We start from the raw sequence: 23,538 nt of genomic DNA on the forward strand, positions 1-23,538 counted from the left end.
GACCATTCTCCTAAAAATCATCAGTAAGATTTAATCAATGAATATTAGAGTAAATTTGATGATGATTATGGGTTATATAGTCCATGTCCAGAAATCAATTGTGGATGGGTATTCTCACCAAAATAAGAAACAAGGGAAAGGATTTGGACTTCTACTTGGAGGATACGTTGCAGGTATGAGGGTCAAGAACATACCCTGAAAGAATCTCACAACTGATTTTGTGTTTGATACTATTGACTTTCCAGCTTTCTTCTGGGTGGAATTGAAAACATATTATCTCCACATTCTACCCTACCTTGATCTCATCTGGGCAAGCTTTCTGGACTTGTCTCATCACATGCTCCCTCATGTTTACCACTCCATGCACACTAGTACCAGGGTTTGTCATAGGAACAAATGGATTTTTCTATCACTGAAATAGGCTTCAACTCTGAATCTCTCTCTCTCTTCCTTTCTGTTAACTTAATTTTCATGATAAGACTTATCACACCCTAACATTGCATGTGTACGTGGATATTTATTGTCTTCTCTAATTAGAAAGTCAGATCAGTGAAGGCAGTCGCTTTGTTGTATTCACTAGTATATCTTGAAGTCCTGGAACAATGCCTAATAACTACTTAGATCAAAGAGGAAGGTGGTTTTTTGGAAGAGATTTCAAGTGACTTCCCAGAGCCTTCTGCAATTTAAGGAAGAAAAGGGGAATTTTCTGCAGGCTGAAAGAAACAGATGGGTGTGAGGCAGTCCCAAATTTGTCCCACGTCACCAAGAATTCCTGGGTTCAACTACCAGCCTGCTGTGTACAGGAAGAAAATAGTCAGCAAAGGCAACCTCTCACCTTCATTGTGCAAACAGTTCCATGAAAAATCATCAGCTAGCTTCTCAAAAGACCCTTCTTTATATGTGACTAGGAAATTTACTCTTCCTGAGACCTTCTTTTTATGTTTTCTCTATTAACATTTTGCTTTTTCATGCCCAATTATCAGGCATAATGTAGCTGCATGATTTAATTAATTGCCAAAATGCAAAAGTGCAAACTTTTATGTATAAATAATTACTGACACAGGCAAACACGTGTTCCTTCAGAATGAACAGTCATTAGCTAATTGTGCTCACAAATACCTAAGAAGAGGGCTAGCAACTTCTGACTTAGCTTCATATTCAAACCAGATTTCACACTTTTAAATTAAAAATGGTTCAAAATATGAGAAAAATGAATACATATTAGAAAAAGTTAAAAACTGATCTTCTAAAACATAATCAGGAATTCCTTGGAGGATAAGATGTTATTAGAACATGACTGTAGCACTTCAGGAACAGTCTACCTGACATATAAGCATCCAGTTTAAAAACCTATTATATGTTATCCATGTATCAATTATGAACTGAGGATCAAAAACTAAATTCATATCCATAAATTCATGTCCTTGCATTATATGCTAAATAGTTGTGAATCTCCTTCCACAGCAATTTACTCATAGCCACAAACATTAAGCTAACGGCTTTCTCAAGACAACTTTATTCCTTAAATGCATATTGAAGCCAGGCACTGCATAATCACACTTTTAAGCCCACCCACTTTGGAAGCTGAAGATGGAAGCATTTGGTTTGAGGCCTATCTGGGCAGAAAAGTTTGTGAGAGTCCCTTCTTAATTCATAGCTGTGCACAGTACTATTGGTCAGTTGTCAACCTAGCTACATGAGAGGCAGAGATCAGTGGAACTACAGTTTCATGTGAGCTTGTACAAAACAGTCCAAAGACTCCCACTCAACAGAAGGGCATGGTTGCACGCATCTGTCTTCCTAGATATTAATGGACACCTTAAATAGGTGAATGAAAGTCCAGGTGCACATCCTGGCAAGAAGCAAGGCCTTCTCTCAAAAATAAAGAGTGCAACTGGGTGTCATGTCTCATTACCCTAATCATAGCTACTTGGGTGTTTGAGAATTGGAGGATTGGATCATAGTTCAAGAGAGCCAAGGCAGAAAAATTCCAGACCCTTCCCCTTGTCAACCCATAGCTGGGTGCAGTGATAACATTTTTTTTTCCCAACCTGTATGAAAAGCTGATATTGGAAGGGCTGTGGTGCTAGGACAGTCAGAGAACAGTCCACAAGACCTATGTCCACGGAAAGGAATCTGGACACTGTGGCTGGATCCTATGATTCAAGGAAGGATGGGAAGCCTCCAAGTACTGAGACTGTGCTATAGGCCTGTGCCTGAACAGAAAGTAGGACAGTATATGAAAGATAACCAGTGAAAATCAGGGCTGGAGCTGTGGCTTAGCAGTATGTCACTAGCTTAGTCAGTGCATTGCCTGGAGTTCAAACCCAGTACCACCAAAGTAGAAAAGAAAAGAGAAAAGAAAGAAAAGGCATGTTGAATATGTACTGTACAGCAGAATACCACATTTTGTCTGAAGCATTTCATCAGAAATATGTGGGCAATAACATTTCAGAGATATTAAAAAGAAAAAATACTTACCAGATACAGTGGCACATTCCTACAATCCCACCATTCCCAACTGGTGAGGCAAGAGGACAATGAGACTGATGCTGGCCTGTACATAACCAGACCCTCTCAGTGAAAAGACAGAGAAAATTCATTCTTCATTGACATTGAAATCAGTGTTGTCTATGTAATAGTGTTTACCTTGGAAGTTGATACCTATACATCAACCAAATGAAACAGAAAAGAAATAGAGTCTACTAGACAATAAAGAACAAGTGCTCCCCTCCTACAGAGGTTCTGCATCTGTCACTTTGGCCTAGAGCAGTCAAGTGTGCAGGCCCCTAGACATCACATCATGGTCCATTGCCCTTGGAAGACTTGCCCATGAACACATGGAGAGCTTGTGCAGGATGCACGAAGCTTCTGATTTGGTCTGAGGACTAATACAGCCCACAGACTGTCTAATGATCTCCAGAGTCATGTAGCTTTCTCTTAGAGGCACTTTCTTAAACCCAGTATAATATACCCCCAAGGAGTGTCCTCTCCTGGGGCTCTTCCTGTCTAGCAGGAGCTCTGCTTATCTATTTCTTCAATCTTTTCTATTTTACTTATCCTTCTTAGTCCATGGACCCATGCTGCCACGTCATAGAGGCAAAGGACCCAATACAGGTGTTGCAGCTTTTTTCAGTGTCTTATTTGAGTCACTGGCTGGGTAGCAACAAGGAGGAGGTAAGTAAAACAGAAAATTTCTCGTTTGTCTATTTGTACTCTTTCATCAGAAGTTCTTGCCTTCTCCCATTAAAACATAAAATTACCTATCAAAACGGAGGCACTTGACAGCCAATTAAAAGAAAATTATCAGTTTCTGCATCTTAAAGGCACAGGTGATAAGCTTACGGAGGTGAGCTTGTCCAACTCCCTTGGACGGCAAGGTAGAGCATTCTTAGCTCTGCCTCAGATTCCCTTAGTGGACTAAGAAACTTGCTAGGAATGCATCTAGAACTATCCAGTAGGCAAAACAGCTCTCCGATGGGAATCAGATTTATCAGACCTGTTGGACTCCCCACATCCCAAGATCCTTAAGTCCACCCCCTTTCTTCCTCTGTTAAGAACTGCCTCATCCCAATGGCAAAGGGAGCCCTCACCTGGGGCATCTGAAATCCTGAGATGAAAGTCTCAGTCCGATCCAGGACTTCTCAGACAGAGGCGACTCATTGATCTCCAGAGCCGAGAGATGAGCAATTCATCTTTCACTCTCCTGCTTCTTCCCTCTGCAAGCTAAACTCACACACCAGCTTTCAAATCTCTCTGTTTCCGGAGATTACAAAAAAAGCACCTGATTCTCTGGGCATGAGGAGAAGTAACTAGATACTATGTTTCCCCGATCCTTCAAACACTGCTGTCTTCCCAACTAAGGCTTTTGTTAAGTCTTAATCTCTGAAACTACAATACAGAAACAAAATTTCTGTTAAAGTTCTTTTATTGGGGATATTAGGAAATATTTTTGTCCTTGAGTGGCTTATCAGAGACCTTTAAATGTATACTTCTGTGTCCAAAACTGCAATGACAGGGTTAAAGTATAAAGGTTTCATTGTCTTCTTCTTGTACTCTTTCCAAGGTTATTCGGAAGTTTGTTATCTTCAGCAGTTCTAGTGGAATATAGACTCCCAAACTCATGTAGAAACAAAGAGAACTGTGTAAAGGCATCCTTTTAAAAATGCAAATGGCAATGAAGTTTGTATTATAGATGGGAGAAAAATGAAACTCATTTTGGTAACAAGGATTTTGCAAAAGGTTTGTGATAAAATTGATAAAGAAAAAAATCAGTAAGTAGGAAATGAGCAAATGTAAAGGAGGTTATAAAAAGGTATCATTTTATATAATACAGGACTGTGTATGTAAATAAAGTTTTGTACAAAGACTGATCATCAAAACCAAATGTTGCCTTGATAAATTCATAAACCCCAACTCCAACTCCTGATGTAGCTTCGAGCTGCAACTCATATATCAATAAGCCTGTTTCTGAATTGAATATCTACTCACATGGGACTCCAACAATTCTATTTCTGTAGAAGGTAAGACCCATCCTCCCTAGCTCTGTCTGGGTTGGGGTAGACCTGTTTGCTCTACTCTGCCTCGGTACTCCTTATGGCTGACTTTTTCTCTTGTTGAAAATGATGATTCAAATGTTCTCCAAGCATGAATTTTCAGGCTATACTCTCTTCTCTAGTATGCACATGTGTACATATGTATTTGTAAACAGCATAGAAATTTTTACAAGTAAAAGTTATTGTCATTCTTAAAAGATGGCTAGCTTATCTCAATCATGTCTAATCAAAATGTGAGCATTCAAAAATTAACTCTAACTGAAGCCAAAAACAAGGGGGAAATGGTTAAACTCAAGCAGCAAATGCAGTCTTATGTTTAAGTTATTTAAATGAATTATTATAATTTGTAGCATTCTGAACTCAACTTGTTTACAAATGTGTTCATCATTATTGTTTAACATAATTGTGTAGGATTACTTTCTTCTGAAATAGAAGTTTATCTAAAGATTTTTCAAAGGTCAAGATTAATATACTAATGTAAAACAAGCATCTATTTTTTTTGGGGGGGGGTCTGGTCGTGGGGCCTGAACTCTGGGCCTGGGCGCTGTCCCTCAGCTCTTCAGCTCAAGGCTAGCACGCTACCACTTGAGCCATAGCACCACTTCCGGCTTTTTTTTTCTGCTTATGTGGTGCTGAGGAATTGAACCCAGGGCCTCATGCATGCAAGGCAAGCGCTCTACCACTGAGCTAACTTCTCAGCCCCACAAGCATCTATTTTTAAGTATATGATAATGAGGTTGTCTTAAGGGCATTGCTCTGTTATTATTAACATTTGTAAATAATAAGTTTAAGAATATGACTTCTTGCTGGGCGCTGGTGGCTCACGTCTGTAATCCTAGTTACTCAGGAGGCTGAGATCTGAGGATCGCCGTGGTTCAAAGCCAGTCCAGGCAGGAAAGTCCATGGGACTCTTAGCTCCAATTAACCACCAGAAAACCGGAAGTGGGACTGTGCCTCAAGTGACAGAGCCTCACCTTGAGCTGAAGAGCTGAGGGACAGCACCCAAGCCCAGAGTTCAGGCCCCACAACTGCCAAAAAAAATGACTTCTTAAAATACTTTTTTACTACTGACCATATCCAGCTTTAGATTACTTAAAAATCAGTCTTAACTAAGTCATGCCATTAAAAATCTGTTTAGGTCAAGGTCTTTCAAATGGTTACCTTATAACTATGACTAACTTTTCCAAGGAAATATTCTCTCATAACCATCAATGGTGTCAACCTTTATAAGCTTGTATATGTGTGTTCATAATTGCAATATTTAAGTTTGGTGGTTCTAACAATTTTGCTAATCTTAATTCATATTCTAAGCAGCTGTATGCAACAAAAATTAATACAATATTTGATCACTTGTTATTTTAAATTTTTACTATGGCAATCCTAGCTCTTGTTTCATTCTAGGTTTGATCCTCCTCTGGAACATTTTCAGTTAGGCCTACATAAGATGGCTCTTTTTTTTTTTTTTAATGTCGGTCATGGGGCTTGAACTCTAGGCATGGGCATTGTAGCTCTTCAGCTCAAGGCTAGCGCTCTACCACTGGAGCCACAGAGCCACTTCTGGTTTTCTGAGTGATTTATTGGAGATAAGAGTCTCACAGACATTCCTGCGGGGACTGGCTTTGAATCGCCATCCTCAGATCTCAGCCTCTTGAGTAACTAGGATTACAGGTGTGAGCCACTGGCACCCTGCCCAAGATGGCTCTTACAAGAACATATTTCTCAAATCTAGTTAGCTTTTCAAATTTAGTGAGGTATTTGTTAAGACCTGCTTAGGATCTATTTCTATGATCCCTCTGTTGCTTAAATTTGGCCCAAAAGGATTTTACTGATACAGACTCCCGTCTCACTTGTCTGTTACATCCCTTCAATGTGGAATCAGACCAACTGGGTCATTTCATCCCAGCAACATTAAAAAAAAACTGGGACATCCACCAACCAGGACAAAGTTTACACTGGCAATGAGGGACCGTAAAGAGACAGTGAAAAACAAGTGTTCAGATAGACTGGGATGTTAGGATGTGGTTTGTTTCCAAACAGAGTCACTTATGTTTGCCCTTTAAAAATTAAATCTGACCAGGCACTAGTGGCTCATGCCTGTAATCCTAGCTACTCAGGAGGTTGATATCTGAGGATGGCAGTTCAAAGCCAGCCTGGACAGGAAAGTCTGTGAAATACGTGTTTCCATTAAACGCCAAAAAAACCAGAAGTGATACTGTGGCTCAAGTGGTAGAGCACTAGCCTTGAGCTGAAGAGCTGAAGGACAGTGCCCAGGCCCAGAGTTCAAGCCGCATGACCAACAACAACAACAAAAAGTCTGAGAGGTTGAGAAAAATAGTATATAAGCATAGTTATCTGGTATCCATACCTGTCTGCCTTCCAACTAAACACAAATTTGCACTCTTACTTTCCTTTGCCTCTGATTTCTATCTATAAAATAAAACTCCAAAAGCAGACTTCCTACCATCAATCCCTAGACAGACCCTCAGAGGTGTAAACCCATCTATCTTCCTTCAGCAACCTCACTTCAGCAGCAAGTAACCACAGTGGTCTTTTCCCCTGCTCCTATAATAGTAGTTAGGAAGTACTTCTTCAGGGAAGGAAATGAGAGCAGAAAAAGAGCCTGGCCAGACAATCATGGCAAAGGCCCCCTCCCATCAAGGTTCTACATCCCTCACCGTGAGCAGATTCATAGGCAGATTCATAGAAGGCAGAAAAATGGTAGACGAATGAAGAGAGGAAAGTAGGCAAATGCAGTCATAATATGCAATATGCACATGTGAAAATGGAGGCAAGCCGGGCACCGGTGGCTCACGCCTGTAATCCTAGCAACTCAGGAGGCTGAGATCTGAGGATCATGGTTCGTAGCCAACCAGGGCAGGAAAGTCCATGAGACTTTTATCTCCAATAAACCACCAGAAAACCAGAAGTGGTGCTGTGGCTCAAGTGGTAGAGCACTAACCTTGAACTGAAGAGCTGAGGGACAGCGCCCAGGCCCAGTGTTCAAGCCCCATGACTGAAACCAAAAAGAAAAGAAAAGAAAAAGAAAATTGAGGCAGGTAAATTGAGGGGATCGGTAAAGTTTGGAGAGAAGGGGACAATGATAAAAGGGATGAAATGTAAGCATTGTGTCTTTGAGGTACAGCACATGCAGGCCTCTGGGCATCACATCATGGCCCATTGCCTCTAAGACTACTTGAACATGAACAGCAGACTTACTGGACAAACCAGAGGTGTGTATCAGAATGGGCATCCAGTTAAGATGGGTTCAATGATGCATAGAGAACTTATGCAGGCTGCATGAAGATTCTTATTGGGTCTGGGGACTAATAGTGACTAGCATACTGTTCAACGATCTCGAGAATAACAAAAGATTTAATCCAAGGTGTTGCAGGTTTGCAATATCAAAGGTATCATTTAAAAAGTCCCATTTTATTATGATCATCTTTAAGCAGTTGTACAAAGGGGTGTTGATAGAACATGTGAAGCTATGAGTGCAACACATCTTGATCAGTGTCAACCCTTTACTCATTCTCCCCCTTCTCTCCAAACCTCACTCATCCCTTCAATTTACCTGATTTTATTTTCATAGATGTACACTGAATATTATGACTGCATCCACCCACCCTTCACCTCTCATTCTGTTTTGTTTTGTCAGCCATGGGGCCTGAGAGCCGTCCCTCAGCTCTTCAGCTCAAGGCTAGCACTCTACCACTTGAGCCACAGCACCACTTGTGGCTTTTTCTGCTTATGTGGTGCTAAAGAACTGAACTCAGGGTCTCATGCATGTGAGGCAAGCATTCTACCACTGAGCTACCTTCCCAGTGCCTCCTCCCCCTCATTCTTTAGCTATCATTTTTCTACCTTCCATTTCTGAGCCTCACACACACACACACACACACACACACACACACACACACACACACACACACACACACACACACACACACACACACACAAACTATGTTGGGCCTGTAGGTAAAGAACAGTCATGGAGTATTTGCATGAGATGCTTAAAACCTTGAGTTAAATCCACAGCACAGAGAAAAGAAAGCAAAATAGTTATTTGAAAAAAGGAGAGAGTTTTTGCTGTGTTCTCCCTATGTCCACATCTCAGTATCCTTTAAATCCTACTTGAGTTTCATCTTGATAAAGCCCTGAACTTGTTTTGTCTGCAATTGATATTCACTGTTCTCTGAGTTTCTTTCATATTATCCTGTCATATATCTTTTGTTATTGAATTAGCTACTATTTCGGTGCTTTCTTATAGTTGGATAGGCTGTAAAGAAACAGAGAAGTGATTCCCTCAGTTACCTGCAGAATCCTCAGCAAATAAAGTATAAGCAATTGATACACATGCAAATTCCCTAAAGCCTGGAAAATCTCAGACATCCAAGCAGAAGCTTAGAGTTTTTCTGAATTACTCAGAAAATGAGTTTAAAGAGTACACATCAAAATCATATCCTCTTGTATAATTAACTGCTAATAATAAAAATGTTAAAAGGGAGGGGAGAGGAGTAATGAAAATGATAGCACTGTCCTTGTTTTCATGTTTCCCAACATAAATATCAACACAAATAAAGATGGAACAAAGATGTGTTGAATATGATTAGAAAACAACATACTGCTTGCTTGGAAATGGATGATTCCAAATTTAAGATTTTAGTTCTAGTCCCCTGTGATTCTTCTTAACCTCACCTCTTCAAATCCATTCAAAAACATTACTTTAGCAAGGATGATCTTGATTGCTACCAAATATGAAATAATGCTCTTTCTTGGCCCAATTTATCATACATTTGGATTGTCAGATCAGGAATTTGTAAGGTTTGACTATGAAAGAAACTTAACTAGTCAAGCTAAAAAAAATGAACATCTTTTAGTACCTTGATGTAGTGTCTGTCCCCTAAAGGAAAATGACCAGGACCTGCCTAATGTCAGCCGCAGGGAAGGAACTTCAGAGACAGGAAGAAGGACTTACCAATTCTAAAAATTGCCCTCTGATTATACTTTAACGCTGAAGACTCAATAATTCCTTTATATTCACCTCAGTGCCTTAACTGGACTGTTTCCATATTGAAAACATTAACTGGACTGGCTCTGGCTGGACAATACAAACTACTTCCAGTTATCTTAATCACTAAGAATCAGAGAGCAAGCCCACCCTGCCTGGCAAAGACGTAAGTATTTTCTTGGCTTTCAAGGGGGCTAAGAGTAAATTGTTAAAATTCACTGCCTGTGGAGAAACTGCTGAATCTCTAGCCTCACGTTTACGTTGTCAAGGGTAGAGGTTCTCCAGCCTTGTTGTTTCAGTACCACTGATGTTGCCAGTAATAAATCCATGGTGCACAACGGAGGTTATTCAGTATCAGTGAGCCCCTCTGCAGCTATAAGATTCCCAACGCATTGAAGCTATCAGATGGTGAATAATATTAACTAATAATATTCAAGATTCCTTTGCAGCCTGATCTTAGTACATTCACTGGTGTCTAGCATCTTTAGATTTGTAGTGCACTGAGTTCTGCTTTTCACTTACCTAAGTGCACTAGTTATCCACACCCTAAACTGGAGCACTAGTAAATGCGCAACATTGTACTGGCAACTGGCTAATGTTCAGTGTCTGGCACTACAAGGGAAACTGATTCCCTTTGAATGTTTTCAAATTATATACTTCCTTACTGATGTGGGAAAATAAGCTCTAATTTAGATGACCGTCCTCTGGATAATGTTGCATGTTGATTTGTTGTTGAACATCCACATATCTCTTTTCAACTCTAATCATTTGTTTATTTGAACTAGTCTTAGCTCTGGTCAGTGGTGAAATAAGAACGGGTAATTTCAGCAGATGTTAGAAACTGGCGCCCATTGGTGGGGTGAGGGGCAAAGGGGCTGGGAGGTCAGGGTCAACAATACATCAGCATCAGTTTCCAAGGAGTGAAAGCAGACTCCCACAGAGCCAGGCCGGGGTCTGGGCCTGGGAACTGAGAAAGAAACATGTCACAAAGGGAGCTAGAAGGTTGGAATAAAACAGAGCAAAGAGATGAGGCAGAAAGGAAGGACTGAGTAGCCCAGGACCAAGAGATGCTAAAATAGCAACTAATAGAATAGAGGTCTTGGAATTGGGTTGGAAAAAATTTTATGGTTACCCAGTGCTTCCTCTGAGCATGACGTACAACAAGGAAGATATGCATGCATACTTCCTTGCCAGTTATTCCCAACACAGCAGTTTGGAAATGCAACTCTGGCTTAGTGAGGAACTCACTTGCCTGGTACTATGCAGCCCTGCGTTCTAGCTGTGCCACTGCAGAAAAGAAGTTTAAAAAAAAGGAATGTGCTGCCTTGACCATCAAAACACCTTGAAAGAATTGCAAGGTTAAATTACCTACCTCCATCCACAGGATTGAACAAATACCACCTACTGCCTGTGACGCAGCAGCAACTGGCAGCATGAAAGGTCCTCCGAGCATTTATTTTTACTTCTATCTCCTATGAAATAGCTCCAAAAGGACCCCTGCACTTTTGTTCATTTCAAAATAGACTGATCTGAGTCTGAAAGATGGATCTATCAAATGGGGACAGATGATCCATTTGCTGATTCGTGAGCAAAAAATGTAACCGGTGCCACATAAATACAAAAAGTACTCAAATGGAGGTAACCTTTCTATGCGAAAAGGTCCTTGCCAATTAAAACTTGTGAAAGGCAATACAAGTTGTCTTTGTCCTCTGTTAAATAGGTGCTTTTCATTATGTTGAACTTTAAATTGAATATTCAAAATACTTATATAATACCTCTCCACAGTAAATTGAAAATTTCTATATATATATATATATATATATATATATATATATTCAAATTATACTCTCTTATTGTGTGAAATTAGAGGACATGGAGGAAAAACTATTATTTTTCATTAGAGAGTAAATGACCCTTTCATGTAAGTTGATTTCAAAGGATGAGTCAATCAACAGAGATGCCTCTGAGGTTATGTTAGGGATTTTTACCAATATTATCTCAACATTGCATTGGCAACTGTGAAAGGAAAACAGTACATTGTGCTTCTGAAAAATAGGTACTTATTGCATCAGGAAAAAACAGAGCTTTTTTCACTATTATTTTTGAAATACTTTATCCTAGTCATTTCAGGACAACACAACATATATCACTGTTTTCTTTTATGTAATTATAAGTTAATGTAGAAAAAGAAAAGTTTTGAAGAAAAGGTTTCAATCAATCTCATCAGGCAAAGGTGATTATTGATACACTCTTGCTACAGTTCCTTTCATTTATTTTTTTTTTGCATGAGACCGTGTTGTGCATATGATTTTACATTCTGATTTTAGAATTAGCATTATAATGACAATCTTCATGTAATTAAATAAAATAAAGTCATTTTGACCTTATTGGCTACATATAACGTGTTATGAGGAGATACCATCATTAATTTAGAAGTATCTCTACTATGGAACATTTACTAGACTGTTTCTACTTTTCCTACTACAATGAGTCATAATGTGATAATCATCTCTGTGCATAAAACTATTAGAGCATTGTCAAAGAAATACATATAAAACTATTTCCTTAGAGTCAAAACTATTTCCTTAGAGGAATTTAAGGCAAAAAAATTATTATGGGTATACATCACCAAATTGTGTACCTAAAAAATTATTTTCTATAACTAAATTATTCAATTAAATTATTGTCTGCTCAGTTGTTATGTATAATTTAACTTTAAAGGAGCTAAAGATAAAATCCGAACCTCAATTGTAAATAAACATAGCTCCTTTCAAAGTGAAATTATACATAACAACTGGACAGATAATAACTTAACTGAATAATTTAGTTATAGAAAATAATTTTTAGGTATACAATTTGGTGAGAAAAAGACAAGTCTCTGGAAGTACTGGCTGTTGAGAACAATTTCACTAGACAATTGGCCAGTGTAGACATCTTTTAAGGGGCCCCCAAATGTCAGTTTCTGTTGTTCTTTGATCTTGGCATGATCAGTACAGTGTAAACACATTTCAGTATTTCCTTCTTAAGTGTAAATGGACACTGAGCCCTAAACTAGGAGATATTTGAGGAAGGTCTCTTACCTGAAAGACAAGACCAAAAGCAAACAAAAAAAAGAGCTGGAGGTATGGATCAGTTGGTAGAGAACCTACCTAGCAAGCACAAGATCCTGAGTTCGAATACCTGTACAAAAAAAAAATACAAAGGTAGATAAATAAAAACAAAAGAGTAAGCAGGAGAATAATTCAAAGAATTCTAAAATAAGTTCATCCACAATAGAAGAAAATAACTATTCATAAATCATAAAGAAAAGTTTGTTCAAAAGAATACTTGGATATTTCTTTCATATTAAAGAATATGAAGCACAGAAATTAAAAATATAAAGTTGAAATTAAAAATATAAAGTTAGTATCTCATACAAAATAGAAAAAAAAGGAAAATTTAAAAAAAATAGAGCCGGGCACCGGTGGCTCACGCCTGTAATCTTAGCTACTCAGGAGGCTGAGATCTGAGGATCGCAGTTCAAAGCCAGCCCGGGCAGGAAAGTCCATGAAACTCTTATCTCCAATAAACCACCAGAAAACCGGAAGTGGCGCTGTAGCTCAAGTGGTAGAGTGCTAGCCTTGAGCTGAAGAGCTGAGGGACAGTGCTCAGGCCCAGAGTTCAAGGCCCATGACCACCAAAAAAAAAAAAAAAAAAAAAAAAAACCAGAAAAAATAAGAGATTAATCCAGGAGACTCAATATCAGAAACACATTTCACAAAGAAAAGAAAGGATTCCGGGCACCTGTTGCTCACGCCTGTAATCCTAGCTACTCAGGAGGCTGAGATCTGAGGATTGCAGTTCAAAGCCAGCCCACGCAAGAAAAATCCATGAGATTCTTATCTCCCATTAACCACCAGGAAACTGGAAGTGGTGAGGTGGCTCAAGTTGTAGAGCATTAACCTTGAGCTGAAAAGCTCAGGGACAGCACCCAGGCCCAGAGTTCAAGCCCCATGACCAACAAAAAAAAAGAAAGAAAAGAAAAGAAAGGAAAGGATACTTACCTACTGATTGTGAAAGGCAGGTTGTATCTGCACCAACATACAGAAAAAGAGATCATATAAGTTGTAGGATTCTGCTTGTTTCTATTTTTGAGGGTTTTCAATCAATATACATAAGGAATATTAATGTCTAGTATCCTTTTCTTATGAGGCTTTGAGTGGTTTGGGTGTCAGTTTAATAATTACTATGTAAAATGCAGTACAATATTTTCTTTCCAATTTTTAGAATTTTGGGAAGAACTAGTGTTAAATCTTTGAACATTTAGCAGGCTTCAGCCCTGAAGTCATTTGGACTCAGTCCATTCCTTATGAGAAGTTATTTGAATTGTTAAGTTTAATCTTTCTTTTTATAGGTCCATTAGATTTCTTATTAATTTTGGTACTTTGTGTATTCTATTTTCCTATGTCATGCTTGTGATGTACTTTATTTTTTTATAATAGTTAATAGTAATAATCGTTTTACAAGCCTATTTGTTTCCTTATTTGAGACAGATACTTGCTATATAGCCTAGGATGGTGTCAAATTTAGGACCCTCCCGCTTTAGCTTCCTAAGTGCTAAATATATATGAATATACAACCAGTTCCAGTGTTAAAATCCTTTTTATTTCTTTAAAATTGTTAGTCCAGTTTCTTTCGCTACTGAATTTGTTCTTTTCCTATCTAGTTAAATGTATGTTAGTTTTGATGTTTCCAAAGATTGAATTTCTTTGAATACTTCTTCTGTTTCCCTCCTTCCCTCCCCTCTTCTGATAAGAAGAATCATAGATTTCTCAAGTACTCTGTAGCAGTTTTTTCAACTTAGGGATGGGGAACATTTCTCATCCTATCCCTTGAGAAGAAAACATTAGCCCTAGGCAGGAAACTAGATTATGGGAACACTTCTGTTCTTTGCTCAGCAAAATGTTTGGATTCACCTATGCATGTGGCTTCAAACGTTCTCAGTGTTGGGGCTCAGTGGTAGAGTGCTTGCCTGGCATGTGGGAGACCTTGCATCTGGTCCCTACCAATTGCAAAATCAAAAACAAAATTACAATGAGAGTAAAACCTGGCTGGAATTTTCCTACCTTTGCCTCTAGAAAAAACTTTTACCTCTTTAAAATTTCACTCTTTTGATATTTATAAGTATTTCTTTTCTCTAAACGAATACATAATATGAACTAAGCAGATGTTAATGTTACAGATCGTGTATTTATAGGGTCTTCTAAAACTTTTTCAGACCCTAGGGATCAATTGTGTCTGAGCAAAGTAATTTGGATTCTTTTAACACTGTGATGTGGACTCCTACCACTTTTCCTCCTCAAACTTGGGTTATAAATCCATGTTGATTGTGTGGTTGGCTGAATACAGCTCTTCTTGTATTACATGTTCCCGTGATGCTCTATTTTCATGAGCACCACCTGCTCAAGTTGTCAGATCCTTTGGATTTGACCACAGGAAGCTTTCTACATATAGAATAGTTGAGTTGTGAGTCCACCTGCATTGTGCCTAGTTCCTGTACAGTGATGGGGAAAACATGATCTGCACTCTTAAAATGTCCACCCTGAAGCCTTGAGTTCAAGCCCCAGTAATAGCATTAAGGAAAACACTGGAACCTGCTCAGCCAGGCCAGGTTTAACTGACATATCTGTTCCTCTGCTCACTCCACATGAAGCAACTAACTCATTCCAAAGTCTCTGCCTTTAATGCAATGCCTTGATTTGGACAAGCTTAAAGGAAACCCTGATGATGAGGTGGGACACTGATAGAAGTAGTCATTATTTATCAATTTAACAAATGTTGCACTGTATAGCTTGTCTCATTTGACTTCACAACAGTACTGTATGTCGGACAAGATTTTTAAAAATACACTATTTCTATTTTTCTTAAAAGAAAACCAAGGTCCAAGGATGCACAAGGCATGCATAGGATCATAGAACTTATAGACAGAAGAGTTGACAGATGATTCTAGGATAACTGACCCAAGAATCAGAGCTCAGACAAAGAAGACCCTCTGTAATTTACCTTCTGACTCAAATGAAATTACGAAAGCCTTGAACACCTAGAGTATCTAGATCATCTCAGCAGCTTTCCAGGATTGATGCTTCTGTGTGGCATTTAATTATTCATTCAGTAAATATGCAGCAAGCTTCTAGATGTTTCAGGCACTAGGGACACAGAAGAGATCAGAGCCAAAACTATTTCCTGACTACCTAGAGCTTATAACTTAGTGGATGAGAAATCCATTGAATAGAAAATCTTCAAAAACCAATTACAAATTGAGATGGGTTGTAGATGTGAAGTTAAGAAACAAACTATAAGGGGGACCCACACCCAGTTTGGGTGATTAGAGAAGACATCACTGATTAAATCATATTTATCAAATTGAAACTTAAGTAATCAGCCAATGCAGTGGGTACACTTCTTCTCCAGAGGCTGAAGCAGAAAGTTCAAGACCAGCCTGAGTAACATAGTCACACCTTATTAAAGAAGGAAGGAAGAAAAAAAAAGGAAGGGAGGGAGGGAGGGAGGCAAGCAGGCAGGCAGGCAGGCAGGAAGGCAGGAAGGAAGGCAGGAAGGAAGGAAGGAAGGCAGGCAGGAAGGAAGGCAGGAAGGAAGGCAGGAAGGAAGGCAGGAAGGAATGATTAAAGGGGAATCTGGGGGTGATCTGAACAAGCAGATGAGAACCTGAGGAACCACCTCTTTCTAAGCCTGCTTTGAATGGATGTGCTTGAATTAAAATTGGACTCCTGAGAAGTTGTGGATGATTATGGAGTTGCTTTCCCATTCCTCTTAGATATTTTAGGGACATCTGGAGGGAGGACAGTGGCCAACATGGAGCCATTATGTCTAAGAAAGACAAAGATGTTCCCTTATTAGAGGGCTCTCTGTGTGTGGGGGGCAAGAGGGTTCAATGGGGTATTGACCTCAGCTGGAGGTTTCTAGAAGTCAAGGTGCAATGGGAAATTCATTGTGTTTTTCTGTTTTAGCTTCAGCAAAAAAATATTAAAGTGAAAGTCAAATGAGCAGCTGCCAAGACCAATGAGTTCTGAAAGTCAGTTGGGCTGAGAAGGCTATATTGTCTACTAAGAGTACATTGTGTCCTAAGCAAGTGCTGCCCCTGTGAAGGAAGATAACAAGGTTTCAGATAGTCTGTCCTCTGATGTCCAAGCTTAAGGCAGAAGAATAAAGAAACACAGTTTGTTTCAGACCTTCCCTGGAGGAACAGAATACATTTGTCCTAGGGCTGCATTGCAAGAACTTTTCAATGGCGAGTGGCTGAGAGCTGCAGAAAATACCACATTCCGCTGGGAAGCCAACCCACCTGGTGAATAAGTAAGTCCATTTCTTTTATTCCCATACAAAGAGATAGTTGCTTTGTTTTTGCCCTCCAGGAATTGTGAGCTGGATGCCCACAAGGATGGAAATTCTTAAATCCTTGTTAGAAAATGTCTTGGAATGTTGGGGGGGCCTTATTGAGGGAGACAAGAAATGGTTTATTGCCCCGTATAACACATGGTGTGAAGGTGAAACTCCACATGCACAGAGCAGCAAGTGGCTGGGTGTTATAAGATGCCTGTCCCTGACTCAGCTGCAACAATGGGGGAAGGCAGACAGTTGAGATGTCCCATTGGTTCACCTGTATCCCTAGACCAGAATCAGGTTAAGCTGGAATTCAGCAGGATGTTCATGAAGTGTTTAAAAGGTGAGTAGAAATAAAGGAAATACCTTTAGACAAAGCTTGGGAAACAGAATGACAGCTGTTCTAGAAGGACATTGCGTGTGGGCCAGCTGCTTTTTGTACAGTTGGGATCTCAAAGGTGGTCTCCCAAAACTTCGTCTGTACTGCACACTTTTTTTTCCCTGTGATCATTAAACTTGAATATGTGAACCATTACCAAGTATCTCAGCCATATAATCTTATGCACAGAATTTGTTCCAGAATGTTCCCTGCCCAAATATGAACAAATTATCTTTCTCTCCATATTCTTCTCCTGTTATGTGCTCTGGTTTAAGAAATGACACTGCCGTCTTCAGTTAACAAACTAGAAACCCAGGAGTAATGGTCACTAAAATAATCATTTTCTAAGTGTACAAAGTTTTTGTAATGGTGTGTCTACTTCTGTGATTTCCACTGTGCTGTGGGAATGAAATCACAGCAGTCCATTCAGAAGGGCTTCTTTCACTCAGCCTAAAGCACTAACAGTCATCTGGACTGATATGCAGATCAGTACTTTCTTGCTCGTCCGTGAATCATATTCCAATGGACGAATGGTCATGATTTAGTTAGTTTTCCTCACTCATGGGATGTTTGAGTTGTTTCCAGTTTTTGTTTGACACTTGTGAGTGAAGCTGCTCTAAGCATTAAGATTCAAGTTTTTGCGTGAGCATGTGTTTGTTTCCATTTCACTTGGGTCAACAGCTCAGAGAGGACTGCTGGGTCACATGTATCTTAAACCTACACTTCTCCCAAAGTGTTTGCATGTGGCTTCCAAAATGGCAGTACCAGGTTACTTTCCTAGCAGTGTTGTATAAAACCTGCAGTGTAACAATGCTCGATAGGAAATGGACTCATTACCTTGCTCATGTAACTGTAACCCCTTTGTACAGTATCTTTACAATAAAAAAATATATATTTAAAAAAAAACCTGCAGTGATTCAACCTCACCAGGGCTCAGTTTGTCAGCTTGGGTTTTCTATTTAGTTTTTTGTATGATAGTGATTTAAATAGATGTGAGTACAGAGGTTCAGGCTCTGCAAACAAGCAAGTGGAAAAGGAGGCCATAAGAGAAATAGGACGACACACTCCCTTTCATTGAGCAGCCCCATCTCCACTCATGTGGTCATTCCTGGTGATCACCGGGCCACTCCCCTCACCCTTGCCAACTCGGTCGACTCTGCAGATCTGAGGGGTGCACACTGAAGGGTCCACTGAGGTGCTCTCTATGGACAGAACTAAATTTTGGAGCCATAGGGAGTGGGGAGGAGATAGCACTTGTGTGTTTTCAAAGACAGAATGGGCGGGGCTCCAGGCACCTGGCCAGATGTGATAAGCCCTGACTACTGCGTCAGAAGCAGAAAGCGGTGAAGATTTCAGTCTCAGAAATTCACTGCAGGTATGGGGATTGGAGGGCACATCTTGTCAAGCCAACACTGACTCCTACATGTTGATCCACCCTGCAAAACACAGCCTTGGTCAGAAGTTTGTGGAGCAAAGAGGACCCAACGCTGTGACTGGTCCAGGTAAGAGCTGCAGGAGGAGAGAGGAAGCCTTCCACGACATAAGGGTACTCAGATAATAGAATTCCCCGGCAGAGCCACAGGGGGTGGCTGTTACTTGGCAGACCCGCAAACAATCCAGGCTTTTCAGTTCTTACTTGAAGTTGTCTAGTCAGTCAATGCCTCACCTGCACCTTTGCTCTCCTCTCCTCCTCCCTCCCTGATTCCTCCTTCTATCTCAAGAACTTTCTATCTCAAGTCAGATTGCTAATATGAGGTCTTTGGAGGGATTCAGCAAAGAAATGTCACCCCTACGTTTCAAATGAGAGTTGGAGTGGGTGTCAGGAAGCTGGTGTTCTTGGTCCCCAAGACAGATTCTCACTTGAGCTGCATGCTCACTCTGTCTTCCAGGTGCCAGGAACCGTGAAGGATTGAAGGAAGAGGAGGCATCCCGGGAGCAGACAGAGCCAGGCCTTCCCAGTAGAGGGAGGTGTCCAGGAGCTGCCAAAACTCAAGGTGATGAAAGAGGGGAAGCTCTCACAAAACACATGGGACCCCAGCCCCAACCTGCCGCTGCCATCCGCTGGTGAACTGGCCTCTCCTCTCTTCCTCTTCTTGTGTCTCACACAAAAAGAGCTTTGGCATAAGGAAGATAGCTTTGAGTAGTCAGAGAGGAATTTCAAACCTTGCCAATTATCAAGATGATTTTCTCAGAATGTCCCTCATTGATAAGGCCCATATGTAATCTATGTACCTCTTTTTGACACAGCTGGACAGATATAGTAATATGTGACCTTCTGCCCTGCCTTTTGTACCATCTCCTTGTTCTGAGTTGGCTTCAGACTGGCAGAGGGTTGGCAGTCCATACCGTGCACAGACTGGTTAGCCACCACAGAACATTAAGGAACCCAAAGAGAAAGAGGGAGTTCTCTTTACCCAACATATGCAACAGTAATCCCTCTGTACATCATGTTTAGAATAACAAGTGAGATGCACAATCTGAACATGTACCAGTGGCCCACCCACCTCCAAACAGGAAACTCCCACATTACAGCCCCAGAACTTCAAGCTCTGGGAGCCACCTGCCCCATGAGAAGCCACACCATTCCTTCCTCAGGCTCTCAGGAAGCCAGGAGCCTGCCCCCCGCCCCAAGAAAACACCAGCAATAAAGCATTTGCTAGAACACTAAGGGTGGAGTTCTAGGCTGAGTCCACTCACGTGCTTCCTCTCTCCCCAGGTCTGGGAGTCCGCATCACCAAGTTCTTGCCTGCTGTGCCCAACCACAGCCATGATACCGTATCGTCCGAGAAGCTGGCAGGGAGAATGTGAGGAAGACTCTCAAGACTGGAGAGAGGCACGGCAGGGCCTGGTGGGTGGGTCCCCGGTCCTGGAGGCTGAGGAGGAGAAAGAGATGGAGCAGGGGGAAGAGGAGATGGCCACTATCTCTTCTCACAGCACTGCTGTGATCCCAGCCACTCCAAGGGTGGTGCCTGCTACTGGGGTACCAAGTGCTCCCCAGAGTCCTCCAAGAGCCTCCTCTCCCCCCATTGAGTTGGTTTCTATTACACAGAACCAAGTCAATCAGGGCTCCAGGAGCCGAGTAGTGGACCGACTGTTCCCCAGGGGTGGTCTGGTAGATCCTGAATCCTTGTTGACAAATTCCATACCCTTAGTACTCTTCTTGCTTATCAAGTATGGAATGAAGGATCTGATCACCAAAGTAGAAATGTTGAATGTCATCAGAAATCACCATAATTACTTCTCTATGATTTTACGCAGAGCTGCTGATTGTATGCAGCTGATCTTTGGCATTGATGTGAACGAAGTGGACCCCATCAACCATTCCTATGTCCTAGTCACTTCCCTGGGGATTACATATGATGGGTTGCAGAGTGATGTCCAGGGCATGCCCAAGACAGGCCTTCTGATTATGATCTTGTGTATCATCTTCATGAAAGGCAACTGTGTCTCTGAAGAGGAAGTCTGGGAATCACTGAATAAGATGGGGGTGTGGTCTGACAGGGAGCACTACTTGTCTGGGAATCCCAGAAAGTTAATCACTGAAGATTTTGTGCGGGAACAGTATCTGGAGTACCGGCAGGTGCCCAACAGTGATCCTGTTTGCTATGAGTTCCTGTGGGGCCCAAGGGCCCATGCAGAAACCAGCAAGATGAAAGTCCTAAAACACTGGGCCAAATTTAGTAGGTGTCATCCAACCAGCTTCCCTGCCCTGTATGAAGAAGCATTGAGAGAGGAGGAACAGGGTCTCTAAGATTTAAGTCATAATCAAAGCCACTCATGGCCCAAATGCAATGGCACATGAGGCCCACTGTTTGAAGACAGGAGTCAGCCTTCTTAGAGAGTTGAGTTGAACACTTGGGGCACCATATGTGGGTGACTTCAAGTTGACTAATATTTCCTTCGGAATTGTTCAGCTGTCCTTTTTGATTAAGAGTTGATTCAACTTCATAATGAAAAGTTATAAATGACAATAATCACCTATGTATTGCTCTTAAGAGAGTTTAGGAGTGAGTGTTTCTAACTGTTCAATCAACAAAGAAACCATGTCATTTTGTCACTTGCCAATGTGTTAACATGCAGTGTAGTATGTGATTCCTTGGAAATGGGAAATAAATCATCGGTGAAACAGACAAATATAAAGAAATAGAGAAATGAAATGTTAATTCTTCCCTTTCTTCAATTGTCTTCCCTGTAAGTTTAAAAAAATGTATGTTGCTCTGGATTTTTCTGGGCTCTAACTTGAATGTAGATGAAATTAAATCTTAATAAATGTGTTCCCCAACTTACTGTTCCATTCATTCTTCAACCCTTCATTGAACACCTGCTCTTTGGAAGATGTTTGATTACTGGCGGAGGTATTAGTAAATTGGGTTCGCTCCAGCCCACATTTTCTCATAGGATAATGGTGTCTAGGAGCAGCACTCATGTCAGGGGGTGTTGAGATGTCCTCAAAGATGAAAAGAACACATGAAGTGGGGATGAGGAGGCAGGTATCCAAGGACAGCAACCCATGGTCAATGTCCTTAGCCAAGGAACATCACAGCCTGTGGAAACTGCAGTTCTTCCAATGGGAGTTTATTGTTGTGAGGCTTCATGGTGATGGGGAGCAAATCATCTGAAAACATGACTCAGGCCTGAGAGAATGGGAAACGACTCTGAGCAGTTCCCTTTGCATCCTGGCTGAGGTGGAGAGGAACTTCTTCCTGGGGCACACATGAAGGGTGAGGCAGAGCTCAGCACAAAAACCAGGCAGTTTTGAATCCAGATTTGTAGACCAGGGCCAGAGTCCAGGGACCTCCAGTTAGGTTCTCCAGCTCCTCATCTTTGCATGTCAAACAATAAAACATGGTGAAGACAGAGAAAGGAAATGTATTATATTGCAGCCATGGGAAGACAGCACTTCACTACTTTGTGTCATCGGTTGCCCTGGTTCTCAGGCCTTCGGGCATACACTGGAATTATGCGGCTGGGTTTCCTAGGCTTCAAAGTCACAGTTTATCCCAGCCTTCATAATCATGCATGCAAATCATTCAAATGTATGCTTATACCAGCTGTGTGTGTGTGTGTGTTTTTACTATATTGATTGTTTCTTTGTGCAAATATGTATAAAAATCCTTAATCAGCCAGGCGCTGGTGGCTCACACCTCTAATCCTAGCTACTCAGGAGGCTGAGATCTGAGGATCTCGGTTCAAAGCCAGCCTGGGCAGGAAAGTCCGTGAGATTCTTATCTCCAATAAACCACCAGAAAACCAGAAGTGGCGCTGTGGCTCAAGTGGTAGAGCACTAGCCTTGAGCTGAAGAGCTGAGGGACAGCACCCAGGCCCAGAGTTCAAGCCCCACAACCGACAAAAAAAAAAAATTCCTTAATCATGCATACAAACATGGCATACAAGTACTAAATTGAAACAGGACATAGGCTAAAATGTAAAAGCAAAAATTATAAAACTTCTGGAAGAAACTAGAGGAAAAATATCATTCTACTCATACTTTAGGCAAATTTTTTACACCAAGCAACAATTCATAAATGAACAAAGTGGTAAAGTAGCCTTTATCTAAGTCCAAAACTCCTATTCTTTGAGGAACATTGTTATGAGGCTTAAAAAATACAAGTTACTGCAAAGACAAAATATATTCAAGGTAAAATAAATTGTGTGCAGATATATGAAGGGTTCTTAAGATTCAGAAGCAAGAAACAAACACTTCACTTTTTAAGTGGAGTTAAAATTTTGAAGAGAAACTGCAAGTAAAATATACATTTAAAATGTATGAATGGTTAGTAAACACATGAAGAGATGCCAAAATGATGAATGAAGAGATAGGTGGGACAATGCAGTCATAGCAGTCAATGCACAAATGTGAGAATGGAACCAGATAAATTGAGAGAATAAGTGAGGCTTGGAGAAAGGGGAGAATGATGGAAGGAGTGACATTAACCAAAATAGAGATCCATTGTGCTCACAAAATGATTTGTGACGTGAAAGCCCTTTGTGCAACTACTTGAAGATAATAATAAAAAATAAAAGCAGTCTTAAAACCAAGTTTAAAACACATGTACAATATTATTTAGACAACCCACGCCTTGGTATTTATTCAACAAAGCTGCAAGCACATGTTCACACAGGACTTGTACACAAATGTTCCCCACAGCCTTGTTTGTGACAGTCACAAACCAGAAGCTTTACAGATGGCACTAGCAGATGAATGGATTACAAAA

The 23,538-nt window shown here is 40.7% G+C and overlaps 2 protein-coding genes across 8 annotated transcripts in view; one reads left to right on the top strand and one right to left on the bottom strand.

Moving 5' to 3' along the window:
* Pasd1 (PAS domain containing repressor 1) overlaps positions 1-3,620 on the bottom strand; it is a 77,006-nt gene extending 73,386 nt beyond the window's left edge. Inside the window, exon 1 of the mRNA XM_070039568.1 lies at positions 3,594-3,620. The gene's annotated coding sequence lies outside the window, so the exon portion shown is untranslated. The remainder of the gene's footprint in view (positions 1-3,593) is intronic.
* Positions 2,907-21,598, top strand: LOC138840008 (melanoma-associated antigen 11-like). Of its 7 annotated transcripts, none has more exons than XM_070039572.1 (6): positions 2,907-3,177; positions 9,603-9,730; positions 16,572-16,917; positions 18,699-18,825; positions 19,213-19,317; positions 20,040-21,598. In XM_070039572.1, exon 6 carries the CDS (start codon positions 20,091-20,093, stop codon positions 21,072-21,074), a length of 984 nt encoding a protein of 327 aa, XP_069895673.1. In that variant the 5' UTR covers positions 2,907-3,177; positions 9,603-9,730; positions 16,572-16,917; positions 18,699-18,825; positions 19,213-19,317; positions 20,040-20,090; the 3' UTR covers positions 21,075-21,598. The 7 variants fall into 7 exon arrangements, with proteins under 7 accessions (XP_069895673.1, XP_069895670.1, XP_069895676.1 ...); XM_070039569.1 differs by having other exon boundaries at positions 18,773-18,825; XM_070039575.1 differs by having other exon boundaries at positions 16,827-16,917; positions 18,773-18,825.
* Positions 21,599-23,538: the final 1,940 nt, after the last annotated feature.

This window comes from Dipodomys merriami, unplaced genomic scaffold (genome assembly GCF_024711535.1).
Source record: "Dipodomys merriami isolate MVZ:Mamm:240054 unplaced genomic scaffold, mDipMer1.0.p SCAF_3, whole genome shotgun sequence".
Taxonomy (NCBI): domain Eukaryota; kingdom Metazoa; phylum Chordata; class Mammalia; order Rodentia; family Heteromyidae; genus Dipodomys; species Dipodomys merriami.